Raw genomic sequence first — 26,935 nt, forward strand, 5'->3', positions numbered from 1 at the left:
AAAGGGTAGATTGTGTGATAAGTTGAATCAAATATTAGGAGTATGTAACTGATATAGTTAACTACTACTACTACTACTTCTGCTATGACTATTACTATTTCTACTATGAATACTCCTGATACTGCTACTAGCACTATCAAAACTGCTAGAGACGACGACAAGAGAAAAGTAAGTGTCAAAGGTTTGCTGCATGATTTTCGTATTATTTATTTTTGATTTGCTAGAAACACCATTTACTTCGGTACTGATATGGGGTTGTTTTGTTTGCACCATGAGAATATTTGCTCGTCTGCTGTTTACTTTTGTCGAGCAAACATGAAATCCAACAAATTATGAAAGGAAAACTAGTACATTATCTGTATTCAACCCCAATCCTATTGATGAAACCATTAGGGTTCAATCATAACATAGATAGAACTGGATAAAATTATTCTACACTTAATATAATTATGCTTGAAACTGTACCTTTATTGAATCAACGCTACAAGTTTTACGTTTATAACGGCTAGAATAAGGATCATTTTATTGGCTATAAAATCATTGCAAACATTAAATATGATAAATAAAAAAAAGGATTGTTAAGAATAAGGTTTGGGTTTCCCTTTCTCATTCATAAAAATACCAACATACACAAGCTATGAAAACACGTCAACTTTGCAAAGTAGAAAAAGTAATGTTATCAAAGACCGTAATTTGAATGCACATACCAGTATTCAGGGGTGATACTTTCTGTCTGTTTTTTACTTTTGCATAGAAAGCTAGACCGCTTTGGGGCATCTGACTTGTATCCTTCCCATGGTACCTATATTCATCAATACCTATTGTTGTCACAAATGTAAAGACAGACGGAGATCCCACCTCTAAAATACCCTCTTCTAAGTCATCATGACACGGTGTCGATCCCGTCCGATTGAATCGGTCACTTGGTTTGTTGCAATCCACGACTTTATTGCTTGTTAGTTTGTCATATTCCAAGTGCACTTGCGAATAGGTGCTGTTGCATTCGGTATTAGCAGCAGCTAAGTCAATACTGGCTGCGTAGTGAAGCCCAAGTATCGCATTGCAAACTCCATCAGATTGAGTAGCTGACTGATCCATCCTTACTTCCTCCAATGGAGGCATTGGTAGAGGTCTCCTTATAGTACCATGAGTAGAAAAGGAAACGGTTTCATATTTATCCAGTAAAACACGCTGTGCTACAAAATTGACAAAAGCAGTTTTATTTACTTCTCAACCAAGCGAAATCGTAAGTACGGAAAATTAGTCAATGTTTTATACCGTTTTGTGTGACAAATATTTAACATGTTTTGTTTTCTTATTTACTTATATGAAAATTGATTTAATAGATGGTATTATAAACGTCAAGATGATAATTATATCAATATAGAAAGATGAAAAACAAGATTAAATCTGACGCTATCTAAAGTGGATAACACAGTTTAATAACTTAACAATAACCACAATTTGCTGTTAATAAAAATTGTCTGTACCTGCATCCAGCCTGCAGCTGCTCCTGCGCTGCACACAAACAAGGCAGACAATCATCAGTAGAACCAAACAAGCGGCTCCCCAGACAAGAGATTCGACTTTGCATGCTACACTCACTAATATATATATATATATATATATATATATATATATATATATATATATATATATATATATATATATATATATATATATATATATATATATAAAGAGAGAGCGCTCAACATGAAATATATCCTTCATACATGATATGTAGATAAATAGGTCGATAGATAGATAGATACAGAGAAAAAATTTCGAAATCATTGGTAAGCTTGCTTAACTAAAATATGTAGCAGCTTTCGTCATACTGGTACTATGCTATAAGACGTTTAATTTATATACCTGATCCAAGATACAATATATATTTCTTGTTGTTAACTGTCTCAGAACTGATAAAAGCTAAAACATAAAATATATTACATTGCAATGTAGCGCAGCCATTGATAAAGTTGAACACGTTTACATGGAGGAAAAGAAGATAAAAATACAGACAAGTGATCGAAAGGAAATAAAATGTTTGGAAGCGATAGTAAGTGATAATTACGAGATTGCTATCTCGATATCTTGAGATGGTATCTCCTAATTACGAGATAGATAACTCGTAATTACCAGATTGTAAGTATTAATTACCCACTACTAAACCGTAATTTCAAGATAACTAGTCGTAACTGTAATTACAAATTGATGTCATCGTGGCACTAACAGACTCCTATAGCGGTATATGGTATATGCGATATAAATCATTTTCACATAATGACATGATAACTGTCACTGAATACTTTAGCATCAGAAGCAAATGTGACAAATACTTTAATAAAGAGATATTTAAGATAGATACATATCAAAGTGAGAACGAATTACACAAAACATTTACCTGACTCGGCTATAGCCGGTTCAACTGTTGTAATGCTATTTAGGTTTGTAGCTGCAAAGACAAATCAAGGCAAATATAAAAATGGCACACAATTTATATATATATATATATATATATATATATATATATATATATATATATATATATATATATATATATATATATAAAGTGGCTACCTACATACAGGATATTGAATATAAAAGGGTAAAATATGAACGATAGAAAATGACTATACATTTCTTTTAATTGACTTTTGCCATTCACTAACCCGTAAGACACTACTGACCAGTTTCGCCGGTATTACATTTATTTAATTGAATAATATCACCTATTTGGACAATCAAACCAGTTGTTTGTCAACTGATGACTTCCTTTCAAAATTTGATCGCGAATGATATTTTTTTCAATCCTTTTCATCTTTCGCCGTTGGATTTATTGTTACTTTAATGGTTTTTATAGCTGTTTCAACATGTGATAACATCTAAATTATGAACATTATGATTCGCTAGTGTCTTTATTTTGTTGATATAACTGTGTTTTTCTTCCAATCAAAATATTGAATAACTGTAAACTTCTTTGCATACGAATCATATACTGTGTATACGCCTTAGGCTAAATAATGTTTTCACTTAGTGTGATGATAAATGACTCAAGCAAATTGAGCACCGGAAGCAAATGCATTTTTTAAATTGAAACTAATGATCTATATATTCACGTGTTTTATCCAGTTCAAAGATTGTTCTCTCTCACAGATTTTCATGTAGTTTTGTCTGTTATGCATGGAAGAGAGAGAGCAGGAAAAACCCACACTTTCCAATACCACTTATATCAGCATATCATACATTGTTCCATTAGTCTAGCGTAATCTATTTTAGACCTTAATTCTACAGTAATGTGCAATTCATACAATTCAAACAAAATGGAAATGTTAGTAAAACGAGCACTTTCTTTCTTTGCCTTACTTTAGTTATATTCTTCATTTTCCCATTACTTTCAACTAGATAATGACCCATTTTTCATTTTATTTACCAAATTATACTTATCTTGACTGTTAATATTTTCACACACACACACACACACACACACATATATATATATATATATATATATATATATATATATATATATATATATATATATATATATATATATACCATTCCTACCTTCTACAATCAATTCTTTGCTGCCAGATATGGTATTTCCATGTACGGTTTTAATGGCATATAAGCCTGCATCAGAGTGTCTTAAATTCATCAATGTGAACGACATAAAACTTTTTGATGCGTCCCCGCTGTAAAACAACCGATGCTGAAAATCACTCTTAATTTCGGGAATATTGGTTGGTGGCACCAACATCATTACTTTCTGATTCGGATGAATGACCAGAAGTGTGCGATTCATCCCTTGTTGATTGTAGAACCATCCGATTGTCGTGTTTTCGTCAACAACTGCACGAGTGGGTTTACCTGTTATATACAAAAGTGCATTATTTATTGGTATTGGTCTTTTCTCATTTCTTTTTAACTTTTAGGTCATGTAGTTTAATGAAAATGTCATGTTCGGTTTTATTCTGTTAGTATCTTACTTTTTCTCGGAAACTCGATGGAAAGAAAGATTCGGGATCATGTCTACTAAATCATATTAATAACGAATGCATAACTTGTAATTGAACTGAATACAGCAGCAGATTCTTCACATACACATGACAAGTATTATAAAATGTGCATGGCTTGTCTGGAAAAGTGGTTTGAAATTTCACTATTTTAAGGTTACCGTGGTAAATATGGAGAGTGTTGCTAAAACATAACAAAACTACTTTGAGACCAAATCTCTACCATAATGTTCAAGGGTAATCCTGATGACCGTGATACATTTTCGTTATTATCATTAATTTTGTTCAAATACCTCTGATGTCGAGGAAGCATCTCCCAACTTTATCCCTGCCAGTTGTTACCTCGTAGAGACCGGCATCCCTCTGGGTGACGTTTTCGATAGTAAGCATGTAGATCATATCCAGATCGTCTCTTGTACACCTCAGTCGGCCATACCAATAAGAATCCGTCAATATGCTACAAACGGACCCAAGCAAGAGTGCAACCGCCTGGTCGTAATGATTTATTCTGGATTGATCTGATGTTTTTCCAAATTCCATTTTCATGATGATGTCTTCTCCAGCATAGCCTAGCTTTACTTCACTTGGTTCTGATTTATATAAAACTATATACTTTCCAATGAATGCATCAATTCACCATTGTGAAAGAACAATCATATTATATATATATATATATATATATATATATATATATATATATATATATATATATATATATATATATTAGTAGCAGTAGCCAAAAGAGTTTACGTTAGTTATTACAGCTTTTCCTGACCAGTGAAAAAACAGTGTGTAGCATGTGCACGGTAAATGTTTGCGGTGTAGGCTAAGCATTGGAAGAATCTGCTACATGAAATTTCCATGCTGTAAATTTATCTTATGCAAACATCTAAAAATCAATTACTATGACGTTGAGCTTGTCATAATTTTTTATTTACTCCTAATATTGTAGTATGTTTTGCCCTATTGCATTTTATGAGCATGGCCAGTTGAAACAATCTTTGGGTCAGAACTTAGATAATCCAGGCATAATATCATACTTTGAAAGAAAATTAAGCAAATTTACGTTATGTGTTTAAGAAGAATAAACAAGTTATTTGAATGTTAATTATTTACGCATATCTAATTTCAGGAATTATGCATTATGTTTGTATGTATAACGATTACGTAACAAGTAAATACAGTCACTCAATGTTTGGTGTTATGTGTATTTCAGAGAAACAAGTATTGGCCCTGTTATACAATATAATTATTATGATACAGCTGCAAGCGAATCATATACTCAATCCAATACCTCCATTCACTCCTGGAAACAATTTTGTCGACATTACACATACCAAGAACGGATAATATCAACCTCCATGATCCATCTTTTGTTTTACGCCCGTCACTTTCGATCTCGTGTGAGGCTTCTTTACTTGTATATAAACTCTCTTCTATTTCATATGACCCTTCATCTTCCCTGCTGACTTTGTCGAACATTAAAGTCACTTCTTTTATGGTGTGATTATATTTCATGATCAATCGTCCGTTCTGGACTGTTGTATGTTTGTCAATTCTTCCATCTACCAACGTCGTCAGACGGGTACTATTGCCCCTTGTAACATTGATGAACAGAGATGAACCATTCAATGGCCATGTTGCAATTATGACTTTTTGTCCAGCTATAGCGTCTACTATATCGTCGTCATAGTCATTTAGATTGTTACCTGCAACTTAAAATAATAGATATATTAACAATTAAGATACACATCATAATGGTAGGGGGTTACATTTTGTTCGGCTTTGTTTGTTTTGGTGATTTTTCGTCAAAATGGAGATCCATAAATTCAGTGTAAGTATTTTTTCCACTTAATTGAGATGTACAAAATAAAAGGATTGGACCCTCAGAAGAAAACAAACGATTTGATATATACTCAAATATTTTCACGAAACTATCACTTTCCTAAGTTAGTGTAATTATTTGTTGAAATTTTATCCATAATATTCAGAAATGTCTGATATTTAAACTTAATATTTATACCAAATAAGAAATGATTTATAAATCAATGACTCTAAATAAGAATAAACAGACATAATAATCCAGTGATCACTGACTTAGTTTTACTACTCTGTGTTAAGATCAATAAATAATGTCTTTGAACACTTCATTCGATGGACGATTATACCAGACATTAACGACTGACTGATCAGCATACTTTGTTGGCGCAGACGCTTACTCAAACTTTTGTATAATTCGTGCATGATATTCGTTCTAAAATCAATCAAAATTATCTGGTTTTAATATTACCTTTTGCTGACAGGAACAAGCAAATGAAAATATTCCATTGTTTCAGCAAAACCATCTTGTAATCGTAGGCAATAAATCCACCAATGTTTGTTTCCCCGTTCTTCGTTTGACCCTTTCGAATTCCTCCGTAAAATAGGAATAATTGAAATATGATTTGTTCCAATAATTCCTTGGTATCTTTCCATACGAGGTCAAGAGTTATGTATGCGTCTCTACTATGCACATTTAGGGCTGTAAAGAGATCATTCGTCTCTAAGTTGCTACATAAAACACATGAACAAAAATGCCAACCGAGTTTAAGTAGATATTGTTTGAGACTCCACTATATATACCCAGCTATACACGATGTAATTTTGTACGTGCCTTCTAACGCCACAATATAAACAATAGGTTAATAGTACATGGACAATATTGCGTCTTCAAAATGTAACATTGTCGTTAATAAACAATAGTGTTATGACCTCTGCTGAGTGCGTGTACGTTACATGCGACCCATTGTAATGGTAAGGGTTGATAAGATATTGTATGACAAGCTGACTAAAAGATACCAAAAAACACTATTCAATTTGCACTTAAATTGCCTCTACATAGTTACATTGATTTCATGAAATATCAATTGCTAATGTGCTAGAATAAATGGGATTTTTGTTAAATCTTTGTTTTTAGCATTTACAAGCGCTCGCCATCATTTGCTGTCTGCACCGGCGTCATACTGAACGTCTATTTTAAGTGTATACTGCCTAAATTAATAATTAGTTGGTCATCCTTTTGCACAGTTACGAGACTCTCTCTCTCTTTCTCTCTCTCTCTCTCTCTCTCTCTCTCTCTCTCTCTCTCTCTCTCTGCGTAAAGTATAGGAAAAGTAAACAATATCAAAACTTACCCCAGCTAGAGAAGTCTGTGGATAGTATATGCTTAAGTGTAAGTAAAATGTATGCTGTCGAAAGGTTTTTATATCGAAAAGTAGAACATAAACTAAATCTGCCTTTAGTTCATTATTAAGACGTCTTTATAATTTTAAACTTCCAGAAACAGTTGTGTTCAGTCAGATAGTATATTTCCCGGTAGAGGTTTCAATCCCGTCGATACTGCAGACTTTTCTTTTCTAAATGTAGAAAGGTAAATAGCATGTGGCTTCTAGGAAATCTCAGTGAGGCATGTTTCACACTGCTTATAATTATTAATAACTTTGTGGAACGCATGGTATGGTACGATTATTATGGCTCCCTCGTGTGAATGAATAATTGATGATATGCATTCCTTATTTTGCTGATGTATAACAACATAATTATTACATCATATTCGATTAGGGTTAAGATGGTTAATATTTAAAAGAAATATTCGTCCTATAAGAATCATTATACACAGTTCATCAAGCTATAGCACGTGCACTGATCATACCATATTAATTATTTGCCGAATGTCAATTGAGCAGGTAAAAGAATGCAATACAAATTCTATGTTACTCATAAAAATAAAGTGTGGATAGTCCTAAAGATTGTTGAGATCTCATCGTGATTTTCTATCCATCGTTCCATATATCGGTTTCTCTATTTCTGATGCATCTGGATCAAAGTTAATTAGATACGTTAGAACAATCACGTTAAGCCAAACCGACAATGACAAAAAGGTGCAGGACGCAGACAAGACTCGGTTGTTTAGAGATATTTCATTTTTAAGTAAGATAAAACAGGAAGAAATATCAAATAGCAATGACTGGCACGCTCATCGTGTGCAACAAATATTTGGGAAACGTAAGCTCTTAACAAGATTTTATGATAACATTGTATAAAAACCTAAAGCACAATAAAATGACCCGGATGTGGGTTACAGACTCGTTTCAGAAACATTCTAAGTGTGTAAATAAGGCTACACGTAAACGTTGAAATTAGATATCAATAACCAACTTGTTTATAACTTACAAACAGGACAAAAATTCATAAACCATCGAATAATTAACATTAACGAGAACGGTATATCCAATGGCCTGTATTAATAGCTGATCACACATGTACTATATATTCAATGCATTCATTCACATTTGACTTTGATCGCATTGGGTTAGTCTGTGTTAACTTGGTACCAAGTTATGAGCTGACATTTTTTTTATTACACGGGACGTGTTTGCTATGGTGTTATGATGTGCAGTAAATCGCTGGAGTCTTCACGATAATAACAGGATAAATTACTTTAGAACAAAATTCCCTTAACTGTTTCGTCTTTGCTAGATACGACCTGTAAAATCTGCCTATTCTTGCAAAATTCTTTTATAACTAAGTTATACGTTTGTCGGGTGGCCCATATTAATAGTTCAACTGTCTAAATGTTCAGTCCTAAATCAGAAATAAAGTATTATTCTATTATTATACATGAAGCAATAGTTCCAACCACTGATCCAACAGAACCTCATGATATATTACAATCATAATTTTTTCTTTACCGGGATAACCACTTTAACATCTTAGTATCACTGAACAAAACAACTTTGAACATATGGCGACTGTGCAATCAAAATGTTTACATATAGAGTCTACATTTCTACAGTTATACACCCACAGATTATAATGTGGAGGTGTTCTCTCAAGTTAATGCAAGGGAACGCAAAACATATCTGATTTAAATTGATAGTTTTGTTATAATGCTTATACAAACATCATACACATCTTCAAAGCTAGTATTGCCTGGCGCCCAGATCGTCATTTTCTCAATTTATCACTCATGATGGCGAGTTGATTCATGTTTATCCAAACCTATATACGCTACCACCAATCTATGAACTCTATTAAACATGAATATAACATCACTTCAGTAAGATATGGTGATGTCTTTCATAAGCATTCTAGCTCAAATTGCTTATAATTGCATTCTAATTCACATTCGTATCAATCGAGATTAAAAATAATCCCAGTATTATCGATATATTTCGGTTTCGATTTGTAATTCAAATTTGTACACTATTCACATGTCTTACATCTGTTAGTGATGTATGTGATATAATGATAGGAAGGAATGACATATTTAAATCTCTGTGCAGTATTTTCCTTTTTGTTAGCTTTTATGAATTTAACATACGTCAGTATCTTTACTATTTTAGTCTCTGAACAACCTTCAAGCAAAAATACATTAAATGTTTTATAAATCAGACCAAAATACCAAGAAGGTAACTTCAACAAGGATAAAAATTACATTGTGGCAAACGTTTGAACTTTGTTTGATCTTCAATAGTAGAATGGCTGCAAGAAGATTTATTTTTGGAGCAATTGCTGACGGTCTTCCAGTTACATACAGCAACTATATGTCATATTAGAACTGTTTAATAAAGATTTAGACACAATATGCAATGGGACATATACAGAAATTCAATTAAACAGATAGCAACACTGAATTCAGCGAAAGAATGATGGGAAAAGGTTTGCTCAGTGCTAATTTAAACAACTTGTGTTATGCTTATTTTCACTATGCTTCCAATAGCTAATGGGTTTAAGCAATCTCCCACTAATCTTCCAATAGCTAATGAATTTTAGCAATCTGTCACAACGCTTCCAATAGCTAATGAGTTTTAGCAATATCCCGATAGGCTTCCAATAGATAATGACTTTTAGAGATCTCGCACCACGCTTCCAAAAGCTAGTGAGCTTTAGCAATCTCCGAGCGCAAAATGAATTACTCTTCATTGCACTTATACTAAGCATAGCGTGTATGTTTACTTCTTTATAGTATGCAAATGTTTCTTCCGCGCTTAATTGATTAAACTCTGAGCATTATTAAGAGCAAAAGAGAAATCAAAACCTTTGGCAGCTATGCCTAATAAAATGTAACAAAAAAATAGTAAGGACTACAAATCGTAAAAGTTCAAAAGACAAATTAATTATGACTTTCTGTATTTCATAGTGTATGTTTTGAGTGCCGTAGTGATATGAATAATTTACCGTTTTAGCTTGTCCTCAGGAAAACGTAATGGAGCACGGCTAAATCTGATAGAAATACTAGTATCTTTTTCTTTGTTCCAACAAAAATAAATCCTAAAATCCAGATAGTTAGAGCTGCCGATACCGGACAAAAGGTATCGTACGACCACCTGAACAAACTCTAAATTGACACAATGAGAAAACAGTACGGAGGTATACAAAACAAATATTATAGCAACTTTCTGCTTAAACTACATATTTTCGTTTATCTAATTCCTCTTCCAGATTGTAATTCTATTGTACAACATTTGTATTATCATCAAAATATACGTTTAACAGTCTGCTCTCTCTCTCTCTCTCTCTCTCTCTCTCTCTCTCTTCATCTGCAGTGCTATCACTAAATGCTAGACTCTAACTACTACGTTTAAGACTATGCATGTGTCCGTTGTATACCCTTGTACTTGTTCTCATAATGAGTTGCTAGGCTTTCTACCTCACGGTAAATGTTTCCGTTTATTCAAGGACAATTCTGACAGATGTAATCGTATCTGAAAATAATACATCTACTAATGTTTTAATATCCATAGTCGCTGGTAAACGGTTGATGATGTAGGAAACATAAATGTCAGAGCGTAATGTTGCACATTGTGTCAAAACTATATTTGTTTCATACGATGTCTTATATTTCTATCCCGTTGCAATGTCAAGCTTTTAAGGGACAGTATTAAAGGAGTATAGCACATGAGTGTTTGATATTTTATAAATGTCGTGCTCTGCATATGTTCTTAGGTGTAACATTTCCTGTGCCCTTTAGTGTGTAAAACAAATCTGGTCAATATCGACACGTAGTATCACGTCATAGCTTTAATTTTGACTAAAAGAATAAGAAGATACATGAAAGAGATACACTGCTGAATTAGCATAGTTGGACTACATTTACTTCGGAAGCATTTGGGATGTATACCAGTGTTATCAGCCTAGTATTCAGAGAAGGTAGAGGCAAATTCAGTATAAGTCCTGCAGAATCATTGATGTCACACGACGTTATTTCATCCAGTAACCCCTTAGATAGTTTAACACTTCTATGATTATAATAAATTGTGTATGTAATTTAAATTTGTTTCCAATCGCTTATTAAATTCTTTTTTAGTTAAATCTTCAAAACCTTTTTTTTATTTTTTATTTTGCTGTTCCATTTGCATTAGTTCATGATTAATTCCTGCTGGTACGTTTCATTTTCTGTTGAAAGAGGAATTTAGAATATTGACCATATATAAATTACAATTCTGCGCCTAGCTGGATTGATGAGTTTCTTCAAATTTATAAAGATGAAAAATGGTGGACGTAGATTATGATATCGAAGATTGAGAGTAAGAATGTCCATCAGATCTCATGAATACAATAAACAACGGAAAGAATATAACACACAAACACATACATACATACGTACATACATACATACATACATCCATACATACATACATAGAAGAAAATTTAATGGTAGCATTATATATATATATATATATATATATATATATATATATATATATATATATATATATATATATATATATATATATATATATATATATATATATATATATGAAAGTGACTGAAGGGTCTGTGTAACTGCCTTGAAATAATTATAATACTGAATATATGAAATATGTCATTACAATATTTCAGTAACATATTTGTCACGTAAAAAGGGTATCGAGAGAACAACTGGTCCAAGGCTTTAAAACATCAAGTTGAACATATAATACAGACATTTCAGAGAACAAATATTGAAACCTCAACTCAAAAAATTATAATTAGATAAAATGCTGATAAAAGAATAACCTGTATATATGAAATCTGGCTAACTATTTTGCAGTGGGGCATGACAAACATGGCAATAGTACTCCATCAGAAGGCACGGGTGATTAGAAAATTAGTAAAAACTTAAAATATATATGTAATATTTTGTTCGAGCTAGCTGAAATGACATCAGTAACTTTGCTTTGGACTATTCGTATGATGATTGCATTAGTTGCTTTCTGCGAATTATAGAAATAATACTTATTCCCAAAAGATGTTTTCTACATATTTCCCTCGACTGTCCCTTTTTCTAAATACCTGGAAGACGTACTACTGTTTTCCTAATTTTAAATATTTCCTTAATAATGGTAGAAGGTAGCTTTTAGAAAGATAGGTTTTTATTTTGAAATTGTATCCTTTAGTCTGTTTGTAAAGAAGGCTTTCTTTCCGGCGGTATATGTTATCAGCTAAAGAACAAGCGTTATTTGTAACTTTAATATGTCTCTTTCCTGCTTCATCATTGATAAATATTATTGTATTCTCAACTAGTTTTAGTATCGCACCAACCCATTTTCTACTTTCATTGTAATTTAATTGCATCCACATCATGTTATATGGGGTTGTGTTAATCGTTTTCAACTACACATGCCTTTTTATATGAGTAAGTTGAAAATTATTCACTGGTTTTCGATTCCAAAGAGCCGTTAATTCTTCTATTGTAAAACTCGTTTGCCTCCTCATGCTGTAACTTTTTTCTCTGTCACTGAGTATTTCTTTACAGCCATAGTGTCTCTCATCTCCCTTTTTCAGTTTTAGTTTTTACAGTCAAGCGTATATTTGTAATTTGAGATTTAAACATGTTGATGGAAATAATTATATATTTTATACTCTTTCCGAGTATTTATATATAAGACAGGGACATTGGGTGCTTAAAAAATAAGATTTTGTTAAGTATTAATTGCAAACAATATGTTTTGCTCTATACTAACAGTCAATAAACTACTTGTGTAAGGATTTATGTCGATCTATGGAAAGCGCATTAACTTGGGGCAGAGAAAAATTAAATAGATTTATGGGGACAGGCGCTTGTTAAATCGCTATACTGCAATGATTTCTAATCTCTGTGTCAAGAGAGGAAGTTATTTTTAATTAAGTCTTCATTTACATAGCCCTTAGACAACTAAAAAAGGGACGGTTAACTTCGATTTAATATCTTAACTGTCAGAATTGAAATTCTCCAAAACAGTTATTCGGGAAACGTAGGGGCCAGGATGATTCCAATTGTGGCGCCTAGTTAGAAAAGGCGATAAAAAATGTTCACTCTGATTGGATACGCTATATAAGAGGAGTACTTCCCACACAAAATTCCTTGGGCTTTAAATATTACCCCCATCGAAAAATCTAATTAGTCTGCATTTTTCCTGCAAGAGTGAAATTATAAGGGAATCCGGGACAGAATTTGGAAGCAATTTTCTCGTTAAACATTTATCAAAGGGGACGGATGTCTGAAAAGGCAACGGACACACTTCTGGTCGTATAAGCGAACAAAGATTCAAGCAAGATGTATTTGCGTCAATTTCATGTAATTTGTTGATACCAGTGTTATGACTTGCATGAATTTATTTGCTTATATTTGCATGAATTTATTTGTTTAATTTCGTTGATCAATTTTCTTCATATCAGTATAATAGTGTTTGAGTTCATCTGAATTCGAACAATAATCTTCTTTATATAAGCTTGAAGAATTTGTTGAAGTTGTCTTGTTTGTATAGGAATCGGATATCATAAGATTTCATGCAATTCCTTAGTTGATATGAGTTACGATAATTCGTTTGTATATAAAGATCTTACATGATGTCATGCATGAAAAAGACTTGAATTTGTGTATTCGCTGAAAATAGCGTAGTTAAGGCATATAATGAATTCCATTCATTCATTTGTGTAATTGAAACATGAATAGAACTGCTATGTCTCGTGTGCTTTTAATGTGAGTCGGGATCGAATAGCCATTAGCAAGTACATTAATCTTATGAAACTAGGTTTGTTATGATCTGCCATGTTTAACTGACTAGAGAGCCTTGGTATCTGTCTGAATTACGATAGAACGATATCTGACCATAACGAGTGGGGAGTAATGATTGATTCACAGTAGAATAACCGACATAAAATTTAGGTTACTTCTCTGTTTATTTTAAAGGGGTACATAGCTCCACTGTAGTATTCAGTGACGTATCCACGTATCTACTGACACAAGTATCTACATATTTACATGCTTACGTATCCACCTACCCACACAAAGTTTGAGGGCAGGAAAGAGGCGAGACAGTAGGGAGGATGGAGGAGAAAAACAAAAGAGCCGAGAAAACGAGAGAAACAACTACCGCGACGTTGGAGTGAACAGGAATTATGAAGTTGTACAAGGCAATTACTTCGATTATTCACTCGATTCCATGATCAACCAAGTATATCATTTAAACAGATAGCTTATTTATATAAATATATTTGTGTTTGAATTCGGTGAAAGATTTATTTCAAAAAGAAGTGTATCTTCTTAATGTATTGTGTTGTCACAATTGTTTATGTAAATGAATAAATTGTCGTTTTCATATGCGAGAGCTCGTGTCATTCTGTGCTATATATCTGCTCAGATCTATATTTATTCCACCTATAAGTTCCACACTTTATACTAATATTTACTGGATCCGGGCAACAACTAGATCACGAGATCCGAATAAAGAGGCATCTTGTAAGAAGGTACAATCCGCCAATTAACCCACCCTCACAAGGTGGGCTACAACTTGCAACACTTAAATCAATAATCTTGCGATTATCCCCATTTAAACATATTCACCCTCAATATTGGTTTCTCAACCACATGTATTCCAAATACGTCCCTTACTTTTCAGTTCAATAACATTCTTTTCAGCTGTTACTAGAGAGAAATTATACTTATATTAAGTTCATAACACAACTGCGCGGGCAGAAAATCCACTATACACTATACACTCTTCTAAATATAGTATATGAGCAATACTGTTTCATGAAAAATATCAGGTACCAACATTAACAAACAATAGTGTTATGACCTATACCGAAAGCGTGCACGTAATATTCGATGTATTGGTTTGACAACGGTCGATGATACAGAGAATGACAACAGACTAGAGTCTAATCTTATCATAATCTAAGTTGTTGATAATTTTACTGTATTTATAGGTTACTGCATTTGTATGGGAAAATATGAACGAGTTTTGGGGATGTAATACTGCACGACCATGGGAGTGCAGTATATCCATCCGACAAAACGAGTTTCTATTTTCCCATACAAATGCAGTAACCTTTTTATTATATGCTCATTTTTTTATTATACCTAAGGCTTAATTATACAAACAAAATACACTACAAGAAACAACGTAAATGAATGTATACCGTATTCCAAACTAAATGCACAAGCGCATATTCATCATTACACAACAGCAACATTATAAATGCGCACATAATTTGAACTTAGTCGCGCGCGCGACATAACTTTCGAAAAAAAGGTCATGTCTAGTTAAAATTGAAATTTGGAGTCATATTGTGAATGAACGGGCATTGCAACAACTTTTTCCATTTGATCTGGAATGAATAGATTTTTGTATTTGTTTCGATTCTACGAAATTTCGTGATTATGGACTGGATTTGTATGTCACAAATCAACATGAAATACATGGGATTGGATAAGCTAGGACGAAGCGTGCTGACATGTGCAAATGTGTTTCTGTTTCTGTCATTGAATGTTTGAAATCATAATGTGGGAACAATATGAAGTCTTTGAATTGCAATTATCAAAGGGACCCCGAGTGGCCGAGTGGTCTAAAGCGCTCTTCGTTACGGATCACTGCCATCTCACCTCTGTCTGCGGCGGTTCGAGTCTAAGATTCAGCCAATGTGGGCATGTGAGAAAGCTTGCCAGTAGCTTCTCGTGGGTCGGTGGTTCTTTCCGGGGTTTTCCGGGTTCTTCCTCCGCCATTAATACTGGCCGCCATGTATAGCCTATTGTGCTGAAAAATGGCGTTAAACCCCACAACAACAACAACAACAACAATTATCAAAAGGACGCTATGGAATGTAATGCCAATTTCATTTTGAGTGCAGTAAGGAGGATGTAATTGCATTTTCATCGAAATTACAGTACAAGTTTGAAATGTGTAATCAAGATTGAGAACCTATGACATGGCTCATGTAATTCGGATTTGCAGAACTAAGAAAGTACATTTTCAGGTAAGTCAGGATGTAAAACTGTAAGTATATTTTCTTGCCATTCTTATCACCAGCCAAAGAAGACAGTATATGACTTGTCACTTTTATTTTATTTGTAAGGACATTTTCTTGCGTCTGTTGTATAATGTAGCTAGCCTAAATCCGAAACATTGTATCAACGAGGAATGTGCCAAATCAGCTGGTATGTGGCAGTCCACGAACCTTCTGTTTTAGTTCATTCAGAAACAAATTTAAACAACCACAACGTTAAGCGCCTCTTACGCAAATGTATATGATTTGTTTACAAATCAAAAGTGCTGGCGTCTGCGTCCAGTGTTTGTTTACAATAAAAAGTAGTTCCTTTATGCACGTGAATGCTATATGTGTATTGGCGCGCTGGTTCACTATCGGGTAATACCGCACGATTCTGACAATGTACAGTAAACGGGGAAAAAATGAGCATATAATAAAGATTACTGTGAATCTTGGGAATCGGTTACATATAGATGACTTGAATGTACGGTTCATTTATTATTCTTTATTCAAAGGAACTATTCATGCATTTATAAAGTATTGAGAACCTAGCCGTATGTGCAATGCAAGTTCCGGATATATACACGATAATATGTTTTGGTGTACCTGGCGGACACTATTATCATGTGTTTTCACTTCTACGCGTGCTGCTTTGTTTTTGTCTCTATAACTACGTCCTAAGCAGCTATGCATGCACAACATAAATTCTACATGTGTAAGGACAGCAATAGATTAAACTGTTCGCCTCACCTAAGCAAATGAATTGTGCTAATGCACTGTTTACAAATGTGTCGTTTTCGATACAGCTATGTATCTCAAAAAGCCCAAAAATAAATATTTTAGAAGTTCCATTGTGTGTACTTTCTCTATTGGAAGAAAATTGATCCTCAACACAAAATTTTAAAGTTACTCCTTCTAAACATGCAACACTTGTCCTTTAATTGAGAACTGTTTGTATCAACAACACCGTGGAATGAATATATATAGATCTACATAGATTTAGCTCTATAAGGCTGAAGAAATAAAACGCTTACTTCTATGTCTCTCTCTCTCTCTCTCTCTCTCTCTCTCTATATATATATATATATATATATATATATATATATATATGTGTGTGTGTGTGTGTGTGTGTGTGTGTGTAATGATAATAATAATAATAATAATAATAAACACAAACACGCTGATAAATATGTGCAACTAGTTTTTAATTTCCTGTATTCTTCTCCAGACACAGATTGTTTTGAAAAAATGGATGACGTCTTTGTAATTTAAATTAACAATTAAGTTATTTAAATAACCTGAAAAATGACATGCATGCTCATAACAATTTTATATGTACAACAGGATAAAAGAAAATACGAGTCTCTAATGAAAACTGAGTCAGTGAAATAATAATGTAGAGACCAACAGTCATGCATACAATTATATTTTCATAAAGGTTCTATAGCACATCACTTATTTTATTACAATTTATACAGTTTTATACAGTACCTTGGTATTAAGGTAATTTGGATACAAAGTATATAACTTATGATTCCAGTAACATCCGTTAATCAGTCTGTTCATCTCTCCATGCACAGTATCGATTAGTATGAAGGACAACATATTTTTCAGCACCTCTGATAGAAACAACATACATACGTTCTTTATTATACATCTCTGACTGGAACACGCATTCGAAAATGATCAGATTAAGCGTATTGTTTGTGAGTGCTCTCCTGCATACTATGTCAAATTTTAAATCAAGTACATAAGACACATTCAAATTATATACTACACTAACCTGATATGGGTTGGTTCATGATTTTGTGTATGACAAAGCTCTTATCTCCAGGAGGTGACATATTTATCCGCGTGAAAATACATTGTCATTGTTGTCTGACTGCCTTCAATACCATATCACTAGATCAATTCACATAAGTAGTTCATTGACTTATACAGTGGCAGAGGTTTTTTAACTGTCTTGACTAGTGAGTGTTCATGTTTGTGATCGACATGTTATGAATTTAATGGATAATGAAATAATCAGCTGTTAGCATCGTGCTTAAATATCAATATCACCGCTACAATTTCACCAATTGGCTGCTATGTGTCAAATTGTTTGAGATAATGCAACTAATAAATGATAACAATCGCATGTTATGAATGCGGTTCGGAGATGTCAGCTGTATATTCTTTTGCTAAAATAGTAAAATGAATAGCTACTAGAACTGTTCAAGAGGAATTGAGGCAATTGTTCAAAATAGTTTGAAATGAATGAAACCAGCAGAAATAAAAGAATATACGCATATCTACATTGTTTGCTTATCTTAATGATTGTAAGTTAGAGATCAAGCTACTGGCCACTTGTAAATAAATGTTTAGATAGTTAACTTTTCTCTTTGTTGGTTGAACTTTGAGACTATGTAAACATGTTGATGCTGGCCTTTTGATTTTAGAATATTCTGGAAGCGAACTCATGATCGCATCATAGATTTTATATTATGTGTTAGGTTTTAATATAAGTTTCTGAAAAGCAATATAGTTCATTCCTTTCTTAATATCAGTTTTTGGAAATACTTTGCCTTCTGCACAATTATAATTTTAGAGGAAATACTGATTTAATTATTCTTTGGAATTACACAGTTCTCATTAACTTTTGAACTAAAACAATGCTAATCATTCAAAGACATTCCATATTAAATCGTTGTGATACATAAACACGTTTGGTACATCAGCACATTCAAGATTCTTTGAATTTATTCAGAGCATTCTATATTTTTAGACCTGCGATAGAATATTTAGAATTATTTGGGATTTAATTAACAATACGATAAGATCTCTTTAAATTTGCATGTGCTACTCTATGGAAATAAATTGTGTGTCCAGTTTTACAAAACCCTTTGTTTTCACTATTTAATTAAAGACCATAGATAAGTAACATAAATTTGCCTCTCGTCCAGGATCTGAATTTCTTTAAAATATTTCAGAGATATTTAAACAATGTCTTCATAAATTTTAATTTGCTTTCTTTCGCAATTTTCGTAGCACCTAGTATCAATTTTAATTTCATATATTCTTTTTTGAAATCAACAAGCATTCCCAATGCCATTTAATATAGTGAACATTGTTTTAAATCTTCAATGAAAATGTTAGAGATTATCAAAAAGGAAGTACAGCTAACAAAAAGGTGCAATAGGAATTTGAAAAGCTTCCACTTCAGAGGAACGTGAGGGAAAGTAAACTACGAGTGACAAGAGAGACAGAGAGAGTATGCAAATCAATTATTCTGTTGAATTTTACTAAACTTAATGGTTTTACTTTGTTCTGTTACATAGGTTAAGACCATGGATTCGTAACACCCATTGACATACTTAATATACAAATACAAAGGATTTGCTAGCGACACTATTGACATACATGATAAACTTTCAAGCAAACAACCCTGATTAAAAAACGCAAGGGAACTCATTATGTTATCGCAACCGAGGCAACGAATCAATATAAAATTCTGGAACATATATTGCAAACTGAATGTAAGCACTTTACTGATTAAACAGATGGAAATAACGTCATTAAAGCTATAAGCCTGGCATCAAATAAAACTAAAATGGATGCCACAAATTTTCAAGCTCTAATTAGAACTCTACAACGACGTCAACAAACACAATTATGTAAATAAATCACAAAATATGTGTATGATCTATGTATCTTAAAAATAAACATTAAAGATCATAGTAATAAAATAAGAAACTGTACTGTTTTATCACCATGAAAGAATTCAAAAAGAAGAATGTCCTTGTATAGCCACCTCATTGTCACGGCCATCTTAAAACACCGTCATAACATTATTTATAACGATGTTCAGACCTACTTTAAGGTACTAAATGACTTATTCAGTTTGTCTCTACTTACAAAGATGTGCGTGTTCACCAACATATCACTCGGTTTACCGTTTAGAAACTGAAACACATCGTGAGATGATAACTCGAAAATTATATTTGAGCACAACTGTAAATTATTTAACTGACTGATTTTAAGAAAGGGATGAATCATTTTCTTTACCACAACCTGATACAAGGACATGAGGCACAATTAAATAACCGAGATGTGGGTAACAAGTTTGCTTGCAGAATATACTAAGTTCGAAAATACGCCTACAACTTCACCTCAAATATCAGTAAACAACTCATTAATACGTTTCACATATGACATAAAACATGAAAACGGTCAGATAGGCCAATCATCTACCCTCAATTACTGACAAAGGTCAAGCACATAGTGCAAGTTAAATATATAAAACAGTCAAAACAGACCGAAATAGAATATCTACTTTCACATATTCTATATATAATTCCGATTATGTAAGGATCTTATCCCATTTCATGTGACTGTCAACTTTCATCACATTGCATACAATAACAGATCAAAAAGTCCTATAATAAATAAATATATATATATATATATATATATATATATATATATATATATATATATATATATATATATATATATATATATATATAAGGCCTTTCTTCATTAATTTTGAACACACTCTTTTTGAAATTGATGGCAAACATTTAAACGTGTTTGTTTCATTATGCGTAATATTTTATTTTATTTAACACTTTCGGAGAATACATATCATGTTATAACTGCCTGTTATATGTCAATTTCAGTCACCAACTCCGCACATGACGAAGCCCCAGGTGGTCGTGTGGTCTAAGCCTCACCTTGACAGACCACTCACAACTCTCTTCTGTCAACGTTTGTTCGAGCCGACCGGAGTTTGTATGTGAGAAAACTTCCAGTGAGTCGGTGGTTCTTGATATGTTTTTTTTTTTTCGCGCTTTACCTCCATCAGAATATAATGACTGCCATGCATAGCCTATAATGTGCTGCAATATAGCATTTAACCCTAAAAAAACGAAACCACGCCTGTATGTAAATCCAAAAATGTAGCGATTTATGTTCTGTTTTAAGTCATTTCTCTGATTGTGAGTTACAAATTTGTATTAACGTAAATATATATGAATCCTACGAATATTGTTTTGTTGTTGTTGTTGTTTTAGTAATGTTAATGATGAATTAGAGTGTACTGTGATTTTATTAGTGTATGTATTAAACCATTTATATTAAATCGAATGGCGTCTGCCATTTGGTTCTTTAATCCTTTCTTTTCAATATCGTTTCATTGGTTTTTAATATTTGGTAGAAGTGTACCAATCGCAAAGGACACTTTTACTGTGTTTTATTTTTGCTACTATTATTGTTTAATTTTAATATCTTCCATATTCGGTCGGACACCAGCATTTGTATAAGTTGCACACAAAGTCTAATAATTACTTCTATGTTCACTTTCACGTAGATGCTTTTCTTACATCCAACCTGTGAGATATATGTCGATATATTCATTGCCATGGTCCCACCATATTGAGTGTATCTACTCAAACCATGTTTATGAACGGGCTGAAATAAAACAGACCACACCGTAATGCCATCTGGATTTTCAAGCTATAATTTGACGTTGTTATATTTACGCCATATCAAAAGATAACAGCACTCACATAATTCCATAACGTAATGCATCTATCTCCGAAGCAGTCTCTCTGTGCACTACTGACACATTAAAAACGAGAATCCTGATTGGTTAGAATAATCATTTAATCTTAATTACTTTCCCTCTCATATATGAATGCAACACAAATATATTAACATCATGCCACTGGCAATGGTAAATTCACGTTTGATATCATAATAACTGTGACTAAAAACACTTAAGGTATGAAATGAATATATTTCAAACGGATGTATCCGTCACACCCGGCACTGTTAAATACCCAGATGTGTCCTGCATAGGCATGTTAACAGTTTTGCTCCATTCACATATGTTTCCTTTACAAATGGCCCCTCATTATCAAACGTACCTTGACGATCATCATTATTTGACATGACCATTTCATATCCATCCATACACATATTTGGGGTTCTATGTAATAACAGCATGCTGGAGTCAACTTGTCCACTCTGTGCCGTATTGAAATTATTTGAACATCCATCGTTCATCAAAGGAATCGGCAGAGGTGTCTCTACTCCAATAGGAGTAAGATATAAATCAGAATCACATTCCACATGTGCATGACATTGGTCTAGGAAAACAAAATTGAAAGCGTGATGGAGACAATTCTATCAAATCATATTCCTAACTGCATACGTTGCTGAGCAATCTATGTTTTTGTGTGTGTTTTGTGTGAGAATAAATTAACTTACACTTTTAAACTCTTTCGTATTCGCAATAGAGAACGTAAGGTAACTAACTTATTTATTCTGTATGCTTAACAATTGTGTTTATATCGAAAGATTTATTTTATTTAGGAACTTACCGTCGGTAAATTCCAAAGCAATGTGAATGCTTATTTTTACTAAATGAACGTAATCAATGTATTTAAACATGGAACATTTTATATTGAACATGTTGTACTTAATTTGAATTCCAGTAACAACCATAAACAACCGTGTTAAAGCAAATGTTAACAGTAGGAAAGCAAACTGAAATATATTAGTAAGCAATACAATAGAAATAACTACGGCTACACTTAGTTTATACCTGTTTCCATACCACTTGTGATTTTGCGCCGAATCCATATTAAACAACATATAATAAGACTGACAACTCCAACAGTTCCGACTGCGACAGGTATAGGCAGATTGGGGCACTCACTGTACTGGTCTGTATTATATATATATATATATATATATATATATATATATATATATATATATTGTGTGTGTGTTTGTGTCATTGTCAGAATGTTCACTAAATAAAGCAAAACGATTCATCTACAAATTGTAGTGGCCATATATCCACAAACGTCTGTAATAGGCTAATCGACAATTTTAACGTACGTGATCGGGTTCAACGTTATAAAGGAGAAGAAAAACTTTCACCAAAGGAAAGGCACTCCAGGAAATCTCTACCGTTCATGTTATTCTAAGTTATAGACACTACAACAGTTGAACATGATATAATCGATCTCGAATCACTTAGTCGTAATTTAACATCTTTATTGAAAATTGTCCATTACTTTCAATAAATTAGTATTGTCAACATAAAATTATAACGTCTTAAACGCTCAGTGCATTGCTAATCATCTTGCTTCAATACAGTATTGATCCTGAAACATTAACAATTATATTATTCATACAAACATTTCTTTAAAACGTATTTTGGCTGGTATTCGATCTTGAACGCAAGAGCTCAATTGGTAACGGAGCGAAAAAATCATAATGACGATATATCTTTTTAATATCAATAATTCTCGCATATTTTAAAACTCGTCTAAGATCTTGACAGGATAAGCGCCAACCTTTCACGTTATACAAAATTCGGATGATAAATATGGTCTCCAGAATGGTTACAAACAATTGTTCTCAAGTGATATAGCTTTTTTTCACTACCCAGATTCGAATTAAAAACGTTTCAATTTAAAGTTAAACGTCGTAATCTCTGCAACATGAATCCTACTTATTAACACTGTAATTATTGTTCTGTCAAGATACAAAGGGATGGTATTTGGTCTTGCCTTGAGATTTGTGTGTCAATTTCCTGTAATTGTGATTGTGTTTAAGTATCACTATACATTATAGCTTACAATTAATGTTTGCTGAATCGTCTGAACATAACATTATGAAGGATAGGGATGTCGTAGTGTATAAAATGTATTGCAATTCATTTCTCATTGTAATCATTTTGTTTAATTTGTTTCATAGTTTTGTTGTAAATTGGGTGCTTGATTTATTTATTTTTTTTTTGATTTTCATTCACAGTTATATGCACCAGCATGATGCCAAGTTGTGCTAAGAGAACTGTGGAACCTTCCGTTACAACCTTTTATAACAATATCACCCTTAAAAAATGTGTGATGATGTATATTACTGGTCACAAAGTGTATATCGTTTGATTTTTGGAGTGCCACTCAATGTACTCTCGCCGATGAGGACTAATAGAATGGCTGTTCTTAGAAACGAACATAGGCAAATGCTATAAAATACTTATATTCACTGTGAATGAAACAGATGTTACATTGTATAATATTTCTCCGCACCGCAGAATAAAACTATTTCTTAGTATTTGAAGTAAATCACTAAGGGGACATTAATTAAAGTTAATATTTGAGACATATTGCTTTCACTGACTGCCTTAAGTAGAATGGTCGTCGTCGGTATCAACATTTGAAATTCCGTTATAATGATACATCTAATCATATATGTCATAGCATAATGTTTTTCGTCCGTCTCCTTGCATGACAAACGCATGTTCATATTCGAGGGGTTTTTTTACGCAAAGCTTCTTCACTAAAATTACCGCACTCATATCTAGATCTGAGACATAACAAAATATAACCGCTGAATGTGCTTATATGTTCAATGTTCAATACATTAAGAACATTGAGCCTTCAGATTTCTTCTGCTTTTTATTACTTAATAATAACTAAATTTGTATTCGTGTTTACTTGCCAGAGACGTCACAAATAGACAGCTATATGTATGGAACCGTAAGAGAGGTTGATCACTCTAAACTCTATATAATATGGTGAAGCAGTACTAATGTTTCATCCATAAAATAAAATCACAGTTTAAGCATGTTTAATACTGTCATTTGTATTTGCTGTGCTGTTACATAAGACATCAATGTATCAGTTTCTTTTAATAAATTATAATTCCAGGTTATTGAGTCAATATTAGGATATACGGATCTTCGAAAAGTCATTGGACTGAAAATGAACGAGCTTGCATACCACAGAATCAGTGACTCAGTACTGAGATGCTTATAAATCACTACAAACTAAGAAAATTGTATAGGTCTGGTTATCACCGAAAAGATTAACAACAAACATATTTAGTTGTACACTGTTTGCATTACATGGCATAGAATGAAATTAGCTCTAACTACAACCTTTATTAGACAGATATCTTTTCAAAGACCAAACAAAATAGAATTCATACATGTCATGCAGAATTCACCTTCATTTAATAGTCGCCTTTATACTACAGCAAGTTTTAGTCGATAAAAAGGGTTGCACTCTTATCCAGATTTTTAGAGTAAATCCAATTTGCTAATTAATTTTTACTAATCAATTGTGATCCAGAATCAATGGGTATGCACATATCAAAGCGACTCTAATTAAATATTTATTACAGTAAAATTCAAAACAATTTAATTTAATTATTTACCTGTTGCATCCGCAGATGTTCCATTTCGTTGAACGTTAATTGTATTTTCCGCTAAAAGAAATATTTTCAGAGTTCATATAATACAAAAAGAAAATTGTAACTTTTAATTATTGCATTTTTCTATACTTGTTAATGTACTGCTAATAAATGTCCTTAGATCATTAAATGACAAAAGTTGCAGAAACAGTACATTCAGTAACAGTATTAGCATTTGTAACTGAATATATATATATATATATATATATATATATATATATATATATATATATATATATATATATATATATATATATATATATTATGAGCGGTATCTCACCTACACCGGGGCAGCCAAATAAGGAAATACAGCTAGTATCGCCGAATGTAGACTCAAAACGGAAAAGAATAGAGTTAGTGGTAATTTGGACTCACACACGATTTTATCAGCGTCATCCAAAAGTGTTCTAACACTATGGATCGAAGAGCTTCTGAAAATCTCAGCTGTTGAATTCAATATTTAGTGCACAGCTTCAAAACATGGTTAAGTCTATTGTCGAATGGGTTACAACAGCGCAGATTGCCGGAATTACACAGCTGGAATCTGCGAATACTAATCACAGAGACAGCATTCGAAATTATCAGTTAAATGCAGAACAGTATAGCCGCCAAAACTGACTCCCGATCACAGGAGTCACAGAAATCCATAAAGAGGACACTGAACAATAAGTCCTGAAAGTTGAGACGATACTCACAAATATACAAAACATATAACTGGCTACTTTGTCGGTATATCTGCCAATGTTTTCCGAAGAGACCTGTTGAAGTTAGGCCATCACAATCTCCACTGATCACAAAGGCAATCAAACGTCAACACGCAAAAGTAAGAGAGTCCATCAAAGAGAAGCACAACCCATCCTCATATCCCAAAAGACATAATAATGAGATATCAGATATGAGCAATGCGCAAACCTTTTCTCAAATAAATCTTCAGCATTGCCTGTCCTACACATTTGGGAATCATTTAGAAGTGATAGAAGGTGCTAAGAACACGGTCACAAGATTACAATAATAGGAACTATACTCAAAGTCAGACACACGAAACTTATAGAATCGGATTTCCATGTTTTTAACTTAAGTTAGATAACACAATCTTATATGAGTCTGAGTTTGGGTGTGATTTGGTCATAATATGAATAAGTATTAGGAATATTTGCTTGGATATGATAGGGTCTAGCGTTTACCTAGGAAGTTTACACCGATCAGTTTTGGTTGTGATCTTTATCAGTCCCAGACATGACTCGCACATAACTGACCTCGTTTATTCAGGAATTCTTACTCCTGTGAAGTGTTCTCCATTACATCGCATTTATAAATGTCTTTCCAGCGTTGGCATCCATATTTAAGGTTGGAATCACAATTTGCTTACAGCAACTGGGGAATGTTTTGAGGTGAAC

The 26,935-nt window shown here is 32.9% G+C and overlaps 1 protein-coding gene across 1 annotated transcript in view; it reads right to left on the minus strand.

The window, feature by feature from the left end:
* Positions 1-5,711, minus strand: part of LOC149796765 (uncharacterized) — a 28,016-nt gene extending 22,305 nt beyond the window's left edge. Inside the window, exons 1-6 of the mRNA XM_089960272.1 lie at positions 5,354-5,711; positions 4,310-4,606; positions 3,568-3,870; positions 2,405-2,455; positions 1,491-1,604; positions 708-1,196 (exon numbers count right to left, since the gene is read on the minus strand). Coding sequence (XP_089816398.1) covers positions 708-1,196; positions 1,491-1,604; positions 2,405-2,455; positions 3,568-3,870; positions 4,310-4,606; positions 5,354-5,534 — 1,435 coding nt within the window. The 5' untranslated portion in view covers positions 5,535-5,711. The remainder of the gene's footprint in view (positions 1-707; positions 1,197-1,490; positions 1,605-2,404; positions 2,456-3,567; positions 3,871-4,309; positions 4,607-5,353) is intronic.
* Between the last annotated feature and the right edge of the window lie 21,224 nt (positions 5,712-26,935).

This window comes from Sinohyriopsis cumingii, chromosome 6 (genome assembly GCF_028554795.1).
Source record: "Sinohyriopsis cumingii isolate HCF-2022 chromosome 6, ASM2855479v2, whole genome shotgun sequence".
NCBI classification, from domain to species: domain Eukaryota; kingdom Metazoa; phylum Mollusca; class Bivalvia; order Unionida; family Unionidae; genus Sinohyriopsis; species Sinohyriopsis cumingii.